This window comes from Opisthorchis viverrini (genome assembly GCF_000715545.1).
Source record: "Opisthorchis viverrini unplaced genomic scaffold opera_v5_160, whole genome shotgun sequence".
NCBI classification, from domain to species: Eukaryota; Metazoa; Platyhelminthes; class Trematoda; order Opisthorchiida; family Opisthorchiidae; genus Opisthorchis; species Opisthorchis viverrini.
Genome location: NW_008751817.1, coordinates 192466 through 207312, shown reverse-complemented (window position 1 = coordinate 207312; position 14847 = coordinate 192466). Strand labels below are relative to the sequence as shown.

At 45.2% G+C, this 14847-nt stretch overlaps 1 protein-coding gene across 1 annotated transcript; it reads right to left on the bottom strand.

The window, feature by feature from the left end:
- Positions 1-253: 253 nt before the first annotated feature.
- T265_07161 (hypothetical protein) lies at positions 254-14181 on the bottom strand (the record flags this gene model as incomplete). Its single annotated transcript, XM_009172612.1, has 5 exons — positions 254-721; positions 5271-5488; positions 5611-5843; positions 8097-8499; positions 14079-14181. 5 exons carry the CDS (start codon positions 14104-14106, stop codon positions 440-442), a joined length of 1164 nt encoding a protein of 387 aa, XP_009170876.1.
- Between the last annotated feature and the right edge of the window lie 666 nt (positions 14182-14847).

Sequence of the window (14847 nt, the reverse complement as noted above, 5' to 3'; positions counted from 1 at the left end):
AAGGATAGATGATTTTCACGAGTTCAACACAAAGCTTTGCACCGTCCACTATGCATCAATAATAAGAAAGGTAGCCACATTTGCAAAGAAATTAGAGTTAAATCCGCCCATTAGAACCTTGCATTCTGCGCTCCAAGCGCATCAAGCCTCAAGATCCTCCCCTACGTCAAGACAGTGTTGTGAAGCACCAACATATCGCATTTATCATGGTAGCCACTTTTTGATAAAAACAGTATTGCGAACGAACTTACTGCATCATTGTTATTATTACATCATTTTTCAGGTACGTTATGATGTTGCCGACCAATTTATTCGGTTATCATCATTCGTTGCTTAAAGCCAGTCTCCAGCCACGCCGAAATCAGACCCAATGTGATAAACCGCAGGATGAAATAATTATATGTACAGGAGCAAAATGCACGCAGAAATCCATCGGACTTCAATCTGTTAGGTCTAGCCCGTATTCTTTGTACAGGTCACGTACTAGACAGCCCTTGACGTGAGCCAACCGTCCAAAGAGTTGCAAACATGCGTCTTTTGCTTCGTTGTATGCGTGCATGCGATTTCGCCAGAGAGCTAACTCCTTTTCAACATCCAGAGGCTCGTTTCGACCTTCCATTAATTTTGCTGTCAACCGTTCAATCTCCTGCTGCAAGTCCGTTTCATCGTTCACCTCAGATTTCCGCTTGATTTCGGTATGAATCGGTCCAGGAAGCTCAGCCTGTAGGATGGATGTCAAACAGATAAGATCAACCAGAATATTCCAATATGTTGCATAGTTAGGAGCGGAGAGCAGACTTAAATTGGGAGAGCTGCGGTCTAGAAATATGTTGGTACCCGTGAATCCTAAGGAAGTTAGAAAACTGGAGCGCAGTTATCCTAAATATGAATGACGCCCTCCGAGGAACCCTGTGCAAATCCGTATATTCTGTTCCCCCACCCAACGAAAAAGGAGGATATTAATTTCAGAACTCTTCCGTTTAAGGGGATACCTCAGACCATACACATCAGTCAGGTTTCAATACAACTTTAGGCTAATAGTAACCACCACTATACATGAGAGCAGTCACGCGAGCGATGCGACTGCAATCGACCCGTTGGCTTCAAGTGCGTAGTTTTGGGATGTGGGCTGTTCTACACGATTATTCCACCTGGCTCTATGTCCGATTTTCCTGATGACGTTAATATACTCGGCTTAGATTCCGAAATGTGTTCTGAAAGGCGATTTCTAGAATAAGCGCCTATCCAACCTGGGAGCATTTTAAATTAGACCACAAGTTACATATAGCGGTCTCCTCGAAATCTGGCACTGCTTCCATCACCATGTATTTTTAAAGGTAATCCGGAAGAATTAACCAAGCAATGAGAGAATCCTACTTTGACGGGTTCAGTCTCTGCAATTTTACAACCAGAACACAACTTAGCCTACAATAGTTTCTATTCTTGATTATGAATGATCCACAAGCTAGTTCACTCGGCTGACTGCACACAACAATTTGATGGCAAATTTTCACACGTCAGCTGTCTCCTAAGGAGTAACTGAGTAGAATTTATAGTGCTCTATAAAATAGTCGGCACCCGAGATGTATAGAATTATTCAACCCCGGGGAGACAAAAGCAGTTTGAAGGAACACAGCTGAAGCTCATCGAACCACTGAACCAGAGATTGTGTCCAGACACCAGCAGGTAGTACTAAAGAGCCTTCTGTTTCTTCAGCTGAAGCGGTCGTGGCATCAACCACGGAGTTTATAGTTAATTCCATTTCTGTTCAAACTTTTGACCCTTATTTCAAACGCAGAGAAGGTATGCTCAAAACTGACCTTCACGCTCGATGAAGGATAGGAAGTAAGAATATCGCGAATACTTGGCACGCCAGGGCATAAACGGTATGCAAATTTCGTTAACTCCAAGAGGCCTCGCAATTCAAGCTCTGTGGAAACGGTCAGAACGCTGTCACAGACATTCGGTGACCGAACATCGCAGTTCAATACCCAATATTAGTGCTTCAAGCTGGTCAAGAGAGCTTATGACGATCATATCGCGTTTACCGGTAGTGTCAGTGTGAAGTACGAGCGTTCCAAGCTCAGCTCATTTAAGGAGAATCAGTTCAAGTGCATCAACTTAGTACTCGATCTTCAGTCGTCCCATGATGCTGACAATAGGAACAAGCAGCTTCCCAAAATTGAACACGATAGTGATATCACGCTACAGAGCCTCACCACCAAACACCAACTCCTAGTCAACCTGGAGCACGACACGACTTTGATCGGTCAGTTGTCCATCGTCCCAAGGAAATCCGAAAACGACACTGGTCGAAACGGACCAGACTTCCTACAAGTTGTTGGTGCTGTGGTGAGCGAAGCGCTTCGTTGAAACACTGAAGCGTGCGATTCAGAAGTCAAACGGGGGGTCGACAGAGGGGAATTTTGGAAGGTCACCCCTGACATATCGAGCAACGCCTAACCCGAATTCGCCAAACGGGGTTTTACCAACGGAGCCGCATTCCGACGGAAGCTTCGAACACATTACACTATCCGGACGAAGAGAAGGTAGCTAAGTCATCGTAACACACGGATGAAAAAAAAACAACTCAACCGTAATCATGGCGCGCTGCTTCAGCAGGGCTATCATTCGCTAGAGGCGGTTGGCGATATAAACCGGAATTCCTTTCTGCTAACCAAAACGAGCAAGGGGCGGCTTCCGATCAGTCAGTACAGTAAAAGTGACGGCTGTAGAGTATTTTGTGGGACGTTCTGGTGTCAAACAAGATCGCCAAAACTTCCCCTTCTATCTGACTGTAACTGTGATCGACTAGTGTCAGGGATCGGGCCGCATATTCCATGGCCTTCTGGATGTTGTTGGGGAATACATACGAAATCACCGCGCGAATGCCATAATTTGATACATCCGATGCCAGGACTTCCACTGACGGATCGTAGCGAATAAGAAGCAAACCGAAACTTAGCATGTATTTGATGGAGTCGAAAGCTCGTTGGCAGTTTCCTTGATAGCTGAGTGTGACTCTGGGGTGAGGCATACCCAGGGAGAACGAGCTGTAGTGACTGATGAGACTGAGGAACGATCTGAAGGTTGTTACAACTGTAGGCGCTGGCGTTTAATGGCGTCAGTGTTATCCGGTTCTGGTCGGCAACCACGTTCGTCAATGATGAGACCGAGATACTTTATTGACCACATGAAGAAGGTACATTTCCCGCGGTGCAATTCGGAGTTGTACTCCTGAATACGACCGAGCACATAATAAGGAGCAGCCACAATTCGTCAGGGTTGGAACCGATGACGAAGAGGTCGACAAAATAGGCACCATCACTAGAGGTATGCATCAACGTCGTATCCACTTGTTGAAATATGGCTAGCGCTGTCTTGACGCCAAACAGCAGTCGAGTACACTGAAACAAGCTTGGAATGATGGTTAAAAGTTCCATGGATTCCTCCTCGAATTCATCCCGCAGGCAAGCCTCAACCAAATCAATCTTCACAAAGCATTTCCCCCAATTCAGTTTCGCGCGTAAGTCGTTAAAAACGAGGCAGAGGATACCATCATCGTCATCATCGACAGCATTATATCAGTGTTCAGCACCGATCCTTCACTGCCGTACGTAGAAACCAGTGAAGTCTCCATAAAAGCGGACGTTCCCGTTAATCTTCTTCACCATTACGATTAGTGCGGCCCATGCCGAGTAGTTTGTTGGTTGGTGAACACCAGACTCCCACTGTCGGTTCAAACCCTAGTCAACAATGGGTAAGACTGGGTACAGAGCAATCGACCTTACCAGTCAATTTCAGCTCACCCCCAGAAGCATCGCGGACCAATGCCCAGACGGCTTCGTATGAGGTTACCAATTCGATTCCACGTTCGCTCACTGAGCACTGTGACATCAGACTCCATATGAAGCTGAAAACTAACTGGAATATTGTTATGAAACGTCACTAACTGCCTTCGGCAAGCGAATAGACAGAGATTGATGAACTATACGGTGGTGATGACCGCTTCCGTAGCTGAAATCAAGTTTTTCGGCCACGACTATCGCATCTTGAAAATTTATGACGCATGAACAGGTAATAGAGTAGATTGAACTAGCCGCAATACCAACAACATGCGGAAAGTCTGGTCCGTTTTAGACCGGTCTTAGTCTCGGAGTTTCTTGGGACGGTGAGGTTGATTGCATGGACACAACTGCTGGGGGGCACAGGCGACTGACCGATTAAAGCCATGTCGTGCTTCAAAATGACGACTGGTTACAGATAACGAAGAGCTACTTTATGAAAGTCACCGTTTGCCGAAGGATGCACATACTAGCAATTGCTTGTGTTGGTTGAAAGTACAGACCATAGGGGCTTTAATAAACGGCCGATCTTTCGGATCCGGAGAACTAGAACTGGTGGGAAAATCAAGTGGTTCATCGGTTCCGTTTAGCAAGTGAGTTAACATGGGTTTCCAGGTGAATGATGCATTTCAATCCATACCGAACTAGAACAGTGCAATCACATTAGAGTAATAGCCCACTTCGACGTTGGAGCAGAGTCATACTACTGTGAAAGGCAGGGGCATTAAGGCACGGATCTTGTGAGAGAAATATGTTGAACACAACAAAAGCCCCTCAGGGAGTCTGACACTACCGGGGAGCTTAATCTCTCCGTAGTGAATGACCCTCATAGCGGAATTCGGCCGTTTCCGATTATGATTTGATTCCGAGTTAGGCATTCAACACCATAAACTGTGGTGCTCTGGAGATCAGGTCTTACATAATCCGTGATAACCGATTCCCGTGCTCATTGCAGAGTGGTGTAAACAGATGCTAAAACAACCTAAGGGCTGGAAACCTATTACGAACATGTAACTACCATACGTGAAATGTAATTTCTTAGGTGACCCACATGCCATCCGCTCTACCTGAATGGGGGACAGGGTTGGTAACGGTTTCTTTTGAGATCTTTATGCGTATTGTCTCACTAGGCGGTTAACGTTTGAGGCAGCTCGAAGTGGATACGTGCAACAACATGAGAATATTTCCACTACAACGGGGTTTTCAGTTTGACCAAAAAGACTACCCTTGGACAAATGCCATTGGTTTTACGACCACGAAACATTCACGATACCACTCATAGATGTGATCAGCAATGAGCTGCACTATTGATTGGATTTAAATGGAGTGACTGAAAACAAGCATTGTTTGGAATAATATTTGGTAAAATTCTTAACAAGGCGTACTAACTTGCAAAATGTGATGTTTGAAGGAAGCCTGACCCACCTTCAAAGTCGTAGGCACAACAGGAGCGTTGTCAGTATTCCTTGTCCTCAAAGGGGATTTAAAAGGAGCACGAACTCCGGCACTGCGACGCATATTTCTTCGAAATGCGTGCACTTCAGCTGTAAGACTGTGAGCAGAACATTCTATGCTAAAATGCTGGCAAGCGAGCAGGCGCAAACGAAGAAAACGAAACAACTCAAGAACTGAGGTGTGGTAATCTTTATATTGGGGACAGTAAAAATTACAAACTGTGGTAGGAGAATACAGGACGATAACATATATACATACATACACCACGTGAGACCGTCCAAAAATTGTCAATCTTCCTTGGCTGGTATACCTTCTGCGGTACATTGTGGGCAGTACCATTTACCCCGAGGTTTATTGACTAAACCAACACAATCAAAATGGAACCACTCGATTGGACAATCGTGGTTGTCACAGGCTACCATCTCACCATAGGAGACCTGCTGGCACACGCAATAGGTTGGTTCGTTGGGGTCGACGGGCATATCCAAGACTTCCCCCGGGTTGTTAGTCAAGGCGAGGGCCAGGGCTGCAGTTGCAGGGATTCTAAAATAGGTAAAGACGTGTGAAATGAAGTAAAATCCCGACAGGATGTATAAATATGTATAAACCAGAACAATTCCAACTTTGGAGTGTATCAGCTATATGGTCACGACTTCATTTGACGGTGGCAAACGACGGGCGAGTAGAAGCAAGTGTAATTCAGTGTGAATAGTAAAAGTAGTTTCAAGCGAAACCAGCTCGGTCGTAAGGTGGGATGCTGATACCCACACCCTGATCTCGGAAACTAGGGACGCAATGTCATGCCTTCCGTAGCACAATCATATTCTACGACCAGTTTAACCATAGAAACATCTCCGCTATATTGAAAGAATTTCGTACCATTACATCCAGAATCCAAGATAGAGTAATAAGCGATATCTATGAATTATGCGCAAAAACGGAGTCGATGCCACAGCAATCTGCTGCTGCACACGAAACAAGTTCAACACCAACCGAAAGAGTGCTTGTGAATTGCAACGCAAACAACTTTAATGAGTAGCCGTGTTAGAAATCAAATATTCAACCCATTGCTGCCGAGATAATGGGTGGCAGGAAGAAGAAACCCGAAAGTCAGGTCAACCTTCTGACACCACGCATGAAGTTTCCATCCAATCCATATTGTCCCTGTTATGCTTGGACACTAATTTTAGGAACAGTCGTCATTAGGCCATAAATGTTATCATCCATATCGCACGAGTGGCAAAGTTGAGACAGAAGTCCAATTCTTCAGCTTGTACGATTGCCTATTAGAAGATACTACGCCATCGGAACTAAACGTAGGACAACTGAAAGTCAGGCTGGTCAACCGCAAGTCAAGATTCGAAGGAAAGACGGAAGATGAACGACTAAGTCCTATTAATGAAGCCGGATAAATGAGCCAAAATCGTATTGATAGATACATCTGAATAAGTTGATGAAATGAATGACACTTTGCCCTTAAGAAGACGGAAAATCGAAAGACAAGAAACAGGTGACCAAAAAAGCGGTACCAAAAATAGTACACCGTCTAAAACGAGTGAGAAACCGTGATGCCGACGTTTACGAACGAGCTTCACCTCGCTGCTACATCAACACATTGGTCATCTGCTCTACCAAAAGTGTATAAACCTGGTGTACCCCCTCGAGCCTATCCTTGATGTTCAAGTTTTCATTTTATGCTTCAACCAACAGTCCACCTGAACAGTCACACGACAAGCATCAGCATATAGTCACAAAGGTGCTGTTTAGTTTATCAATCAGCTTGGAGATTCAAAGGCCGGTAACCTGCAGATGTTCTTTCCCTTAGCATGGGGCTCATCTACTTACGCGCCGCTTTCCGAGACCTGAGTGAGCGCACCAAGTAATTCCTATCTCGAATGTGAAAGAACTGTCGTAATTTTGAACCCACAAAGTTCAACCTACTCTCAATAGCGGATCCAGCACCATAAAAACAGTCCCAGTAAAGTTTCCCTTGATCCAGCTTGTGATAGATCTACTCAAGAGTAGACTCAGGACAACGACTGAAGGCACTCATCAGGCAAGCGTAAGAACAAGGTCAATACACGGACAATATCTTTGGACTTCAAGTAATAAGTCCAACACGTCTTGAATACTTTCAATTCGGTTCAGTCTGATAGTTAGTTAAACCCTGAAATGAAGCACAAGAGTCATTCGGATTTTGGATTCTGAAGTAGGACAATAGAAACAGACAGCTGAAAATCTACAGGAAGAAAATCTAAGTGGATCAGTGTATTCCGTTTGACGATTTCGTACCGCTAAAATAGTGACGAAACCATATTAATGACTCTTTTGTACTGTTGGTCGTACTGAAGTTCGTCTCACTTCGACCATCCTCGAATGGCTACTTCCCAAGATGAAGACCTGACTTGATAAAATTTTTTTGTGCCGTAGCAATTCACGTAACACGGACCTGCTCCTCTGATGATGAATAGCAATCGGTAAACTCGACTCGAGATGTGAATTGTTCGGAGCAGCTACCGGAGTAAACAAGTAACTGCGTGAGTGGCTGGCAGGTTAGCCACAGGTAACAATATGCAGCTGTCAGTTACAAAAACGTTCCTTCCTTACCCACCTGAGTCACTTATAAGTGCAAAACACCTCGGAGACCGAACAAATCTTCGTGTGTTCAAATCGATCACGTTCCCTGCCCACCGGTAGCTAATCGTGCGATCCTCTGCCAGCTTACATGACTAGTTCAGGTGAATAACGACTGGTCATCAACAGTCAGATTTTCTAGGTCAATAGCATTTAACTCACTTGGGTGATACAACCGGTTCTTGTTCTCCCTTATTACGCGACTTTTTCACCTTCCTCAACTCCTTCTCCGCTGGAAAAAAAAATGAATCAGAAGAATAACTCGTACCTAGGGCTTTCTTGAATTCAAACATGTCAGCATCTAGTCGACGAATTTGTTTGTCCACTAGTTCGTATGCGCTCTCGGCTCGAGATACCTTGTCATTACTGATTTCTTTTCCTTTCTTAAATAAGTTTTGTATTTGCTCCATTTGCCCCATGCGCTCGTCTCTGGTCATTTCCGCAGCATGCTGCATCAGATGTGTGGTACGCTGTTGAATTTCTTGCTTGATTTCCTCCACTTTCTGGTCCAGGTCCCGCATTATCTTAAATTCTTGCCTTAAATGTGGTGGGACATGTTCCAAGTCTGTGGACGAAGAAAAAAGAGAAACCATTGTTATAAACCATTTTATGAAGTGTACGACAAAAGAAAACAATCAAATGAGAGGGAAAGCACCTAGCATGAAGCGACAGTTGGGAGTTGACTATATTGACAAAGTTAGACCTCTTATGAGCAACGAAAAGGTTTCTTCACAGAAATTACGAACATACTCCTCACAGCAGAATCAACGAACTTAGGCGTCTTCGATCCAGTCCAATATACTGCGTGCTCGACCTTATAAGGCCTAGTTACAACGGGAGCCACACTTACTGCAAAGACGTTTTTGGGAACAACAATGGAGTCAGCCCGGTCAGTTGAGCCGGTCTATTTGATTCAGATAGAAGCAATTAATTAAGATGAGCTCCGACTACACATTGTACATCCATTCTTAGACGGAGCGGGTGGAATTCGGCTGAGACGAGCAGCTCGGTGACGTTTCAAGAAGGCGCTCGCGTTATTCCAAAGCCGTCGGAGATTCGCAACAACAGGTGGCCAGTTGAATGCCTGTTGAAAGCGTTCGACCAAACGATTCAGGTGCTCTTGTTTAGGGATGAGTGAGGCATTTTTTCTGTTGGTTATTTCGCTGACAGTATCACCTTTTGGGCCTGTTGGGACTTAGGCGTAGAAAATGAGTAAGTACTTAATATCAGCTATCAAATGATTCTTACACAGAGGGCCACCAAAGTGTGATCATTCAAAAACCCTTGAGATTGATGGCCTAGAACAAAACCAACCTTAATAGAACCAGCCGTGGTAGCTGCTGGACCGTTACAAATCTAACTGCCATGCCACCCGAAGGGAGCACAAGGACTGGGATACTGTCAGTTGCCCAAGCCTAGACAGGGGAAGTCGAGAGGCAGAAATCGGGTTCGAACCACGGACCTTTCAGTCAGTAAATTCGCGCTCTAACCACTTGAGCCGTCTCTCCTCCCGAAGGCCACACATAAGAAATAATGGCTGATACCCTTGAAGATCAAGTTCACTGGTGATGATGGGTGCTTTGCTACTGCTGTGGAGATCTGCGGTGATGGCTTTGCGCTGAAAACAATGGTCTGCGATACGTGGGCATGCGTAACTCGGTCGTGTCCACCAGTGTTTCTAATCGTCAGCTATTCTCAATGACGGTAGACGGACCACATTCAACACAGCCATGAATTGCCCGTTCAAGGACATTGCCCCAAAACTGGTGCAGCACATGAAGCGCGTGACAGGCCATTGTAGCCTTCAAAGGGTAATAATCTCGGCCAGTTACTTTCTGCATCCCTTTAGTCGGACAATACTTGAAAGAGGTGCGCAATCAGCCGATCTCACTGCTATGAACCATATCGTCACTGGACTGGTCACTATTGTCGATAGCATCGTCATTGGCCATAGTGATGACAGTTCCCGGAAAAGACTAGGCGCACCTGTATAGATAGGTTCCATGAGAAGAAAAACGGAATGGTCGCTGTTACAATGAAGATCTTGCTGAATCACCCATTATGTCGAATACAAACCTACTGAAAACAGCTAGCAAGTAAATAAGTGACAAGCCGACTGGCACACGCGCATTGCAGTCTACCCTTGCTTGTAAATTGGAGTAAAGATCAAGGGAAGTAAGGAACGCTTTCGTAACCCCTCGACTCGCACTTATGTATTATAAGTGGGAACGGCATACACAAAAACGGCCTACAGATCAGATATCACCAACAACGGAACCGAGAAGAAACCGTATATACGTCTTGAATCCTGGTTTCAGAGTGTGTGTGTATATGTGTGTACATACCGATGGAAAATTAGTCCAGCGCACAAAAGCGAGCTGCCTGTTATCTAGCTTGTTTCGAATGCGAACGCAGGTTACCAAGGGCAATGAGCGGTGCGGTTTGGAGAACAAATTTAAAGTGTTTTTGGCCGTGGCATTCGATGTACCGACAAATGGGGGCAAATGAATTTCAGTCCTAAAGAGTAGGCTTAGTTGATGACTGGTGTGACCAGTGGTTATTTCCGCGATCCATAGCTGAACGTTGGCTGGAGTATTATCAGGATGCTCATCCCTAGACGAAAAGTTGGTTGGGATTCTCAACCGAGACTTTGACCCAAAAGTCTGACCGCATGGCAGCGATGTAAGAACACCAGAAAAGTCTACGTATGCAAGGAGCAGGTTGCCACACATGTTCAACCATCATCATTACAATTACAACCATCTTCATCGATAACACATCAATCTTTGGCACCGATTATTCACTGCGTCGTAACTTCATCACTGATACGGTTATGGAAGACTCACTACAAACTTCTAATGTCTGTGGGATCGAAATGCGCCCAGAGCATCCGCTCACAGACATCGAGTATGCAGACAACATAGCTCTTCTCGGTTCTGACACCGTCACGATGAAAACAACATTAAATTATCGAAATAATTCTACCTGCATGCGCTTCGTATGTGCAAAGTGTAAAGTGCTGCTCCAAGGATGGGCGGGCTCAAACCCTAGTCCCATGCTTGAGGATGAGACGGTTGAGATAGTAGTCAATTTTTTACCTGAGCAGCTGAACCAGTGCGGGGGGTCTCACCAAAGATGGTAGTTAACCCGAATTTAGAAGATTAGAGTAGCTTTTGTGAACCTACATCATCTGTGGCGTATGCGTGAAGCAGTTTATACGTCAAAGGTCGAGCCTACAATGCTGCAGTGCACCCCATATTATTATACGGGCCGGAAACTTGGCCGCTGCTCGCCGAGGATGTCAAAACACTTTCAGTGTCTGATGGTCGATGTCTCCAGAGCATAGCCCGTCTGGTGCGAACAGTGAGGTTAAAATATGTCGAATGCATTTTGGAAGAAATAACTCGCCCGGTATTGGTAAGCCGAGCACACTTCAAAGATTGCGCTGGCTTGGTCAGGTGCTTCGTATGCCAGTCGATCGACCTTTTAGCACAACCATGTGAAGGGTGGAAACGAAACATGGAAGGTTAAACAATGACTTGGCAGCGAAGTACGAAAGCCACTACCAGCAAACTCAGCTGCGCTGGTCATTGCCACCATTGAATGGGGAAACCGAGAAGGGACATAACAACGGTTAGAGACATTGTCAACCATGGCCTATTCACGCCCTCGATGGCGCTCACCATCATCATCATCATCATCAACGACAGCATGACATCAGTGTTCAACACCAATGCTTCACTGCCGTACAACCATGACTTATTTGAAAGCCTTATTGTAAAGAAAAGAATAAAGGTGGATGGGGGAGGGACTTAGTGCTAGCTTAACACAATCATTCCGAGGTGCCTACACCTCCAGACATTCACTCAGGCAATCTGGACAACTGACAAACTGACAACAAGAACGCCACTGACATCGGTTGGCAGGACGGCCGATGTGGCATGAGTTTATTTGTGTATGTGCTGTGCATGTATGCGCTCATGCATTCGAGTTATTGCTCTCAATGCATAGCTCCAAACCCGGAATTCCCAATGAAAAGTTCACTGACGCCCCTGTATTTACGTATCGATTAAATCAGCTACCGTCTCCAATTCACAGCTATCTACCCCCGATACCTCAAATCATCGGCGGACGAATCAGTGGGAGCTATAGGCACTGTACGGCAAGTACGCGGTTTATACGGTCAATGATGATAATTACCGATTTTTCCAGTGGGTTTTACGAGGGGTATTCGAGATATTGTGAAATACCTAGAGATAAACGCTGTTGTTAGCTCATGCCTTACCGCACTCCTAACTGATACTTCCTCGCTGGGCGACACTGCTTTACTAGAACAATAAGACTGCACGGCCAAGTTTCTCGCAGACTTTTGACAGCTGAACAGAGCTATACTCGCACATACCGAGAGGCCAATACAGCTCCCGGGCTGTCAAAAGACTAGAATTTTGATTCAGACAGATCATCAACTACTTAGGTATGTCTGCCACACGACCTCTATCGTCGAGTTTCATCGCGACTTTTTCACCACTCATACCCACTTCACATTAGTGCGATATCCAACATCGGGCTGCTATGAAAACCAAGAATGTTGACTATTAATCTTATGAGCTTGATATGGGTTCAACCGACTGTCTTTTGATCCAAACTTTGCCGGTGAATCACTCTGGATTACAAGGTGACACTAGATAACCGCTTAGTCCTGTGCTGAAAGTCTGGATCCAAACAAAAATCAACGCTTCACGAACTACTTTGCCTGAAGCGATGCACTATTCGTCACTTCACATAGGTTTCTGAGATTCAAAGAAAGATACGTAAGTCCGTGCAACGCTGTGGTAGACCTAGACACTGGTCACCTTGAAGTAAAAAGTCAAAGTCGCCAGCAAGGCTCACTTGCTGGTGCCCAAAGAATGGCTCGGATGTACGACGAAACGCAAAGAACTGCGCTATGTCGAAATGGATCACGGAAAATGACGTCAAACTGAGTCTTCTGAAGCTAGGAGGGATGCGATTTGTGCCTACCAGACCACCTTCCAGGGGCCGGAAAGGTGAATTTATAATTTTCTCTTAAAGCATATGAGTTTTTCCCGGAGAGCAACAGTTGAAGACCTTGTGGAGCTATCGAAAGAGCGCTGGATGCGTCCCTAGACATCATGCGATGTCTAAGCTCTAAAGAAGCGTTCTCGTTCAGCTATAGTACCTTCTTGCTTCATGACTGCCGTTCAATCCGAAGTAAGCACGAAAGCTGGGATATAGTCGGGTTGTCCTAACCTAGTCGAGATGCTGAGGTTTATTCAAAGCCGAAGCTTTCGGTCGGTAAGTGGGCGTCTTAACTAATGAACTACATCAAGCAGGAAAAACAAAATGAGGCCAAATCAAGTGGTATTTATACAGAACAAGCCGGGGACGTATAATGTACTTGTATTTCACAATTTGAAGTTTGAGCTACCTCGAGTTCGAACTTACAATCTGATCTGAGGTCAGAGGCTGACCGTGTTTTCAAAAATACCGGCTACCACATGGTACGCATGATGGACGTATTCGGCGTCGTTCCATACACGTTGTATTGATCAGAATCCTTTGGAATGCACAGATCGGAGCGCTTCCAACCCTGCCGTATTTTCTTATCCCAAGATCTCCCTAGTTATTACTGGCTTTCTTTCAAGTAGAAATGCAGTAAGATTTTAACCACCGCGAGCAGAACACCGAATGTATTAGAGAAACCACAAAGGTGATTCAACCAGTGGCACTTACTAATTAGCAATCGCCATCCATTAATGGGTGGGTTTAGAAAGCATTATGTCCGCATATTGGACTGGAAGTGCCAGACCAACAAAACTCTGAGTATTCATTCCTACATTCATAATTCGGAAAAAAGCTGACATTGGTGTAACTCTCAGTAAATGCCACCTCGGCAGTGACTGTAGATTGGAATGGATTGGGGGCGGATACCTTAAGCGACGTTATGTTTTGTTAACCGGCCCATTACAGGTGTTTTCGGTTAACCGTTGCCCACGTCACACCTAAGAAATTAGTCATATATGACTACTCAAGGATTGTTAGCAAGTTCACCCGACACTGTTTACTGAAGGTGTGTGAACATGTAGCGTATGAGGTACTTAAGACCTAGCTAGCGAAATTGCTTACCTTCCAGATACTTCTGCAAGTACTCCATGGCGGAACACGGCCTGACTACAGCATAGGAACGCCTGCCAGAGCCAGTAAGCGGACTCAACGACCGAGCTGACCACTGGAGGAAAACGCTGCTATTCGATTGGCTCTTCCAGCTCAGACCACTAGGTTCGCGATAAGCGATAAGCGGAGCTCAGTATTCGCACAATGGTGTAGAAATTTCGAGAGCTATGGCGAATCCGTGATTGACCAAAGCAATCAGGCAGTTGATTTCGGAGTACCAGTCCAAATTTTGGAACCCCATTTAGATATTCCGGGGTCTCCGTTATGCTGGGAAATTACTCCACCAGTTGTTTCCGCCAGAGGTATGATTGCTACATTGGACAAAAAATTTCGTGAGCCGCAGAGATGTGAAGATAGATTGAGTTTATTTTTGGCTTGAGCACATACAAATAAAATGCAACATCTTGACGCTAAAAGTTTTACCACACTCTCAAGGATTTTCTAGTTCAAAGCATTGTGCGGCTAATGGGCATCTCGACAAGCCGAACGCCTATGTACTCGGATCACTATTCGCCTTCTCTGCACGCAGCCTCATGAAGATTGGTTGAAAATTGAGAAGGAAGCCGTCATTTTGCGTTTTTTTAACATAAAGAAACCAACATAGTTTTCAGTATTTGGTTGACAGTGGGCAGTAGGCAAACAACTCGGGCCTTTCCACGACAAAGATATGGGGTATCAAATCTGACGCTTTTAGTCTAGCTTATGCTTGTAATTGTTTCCT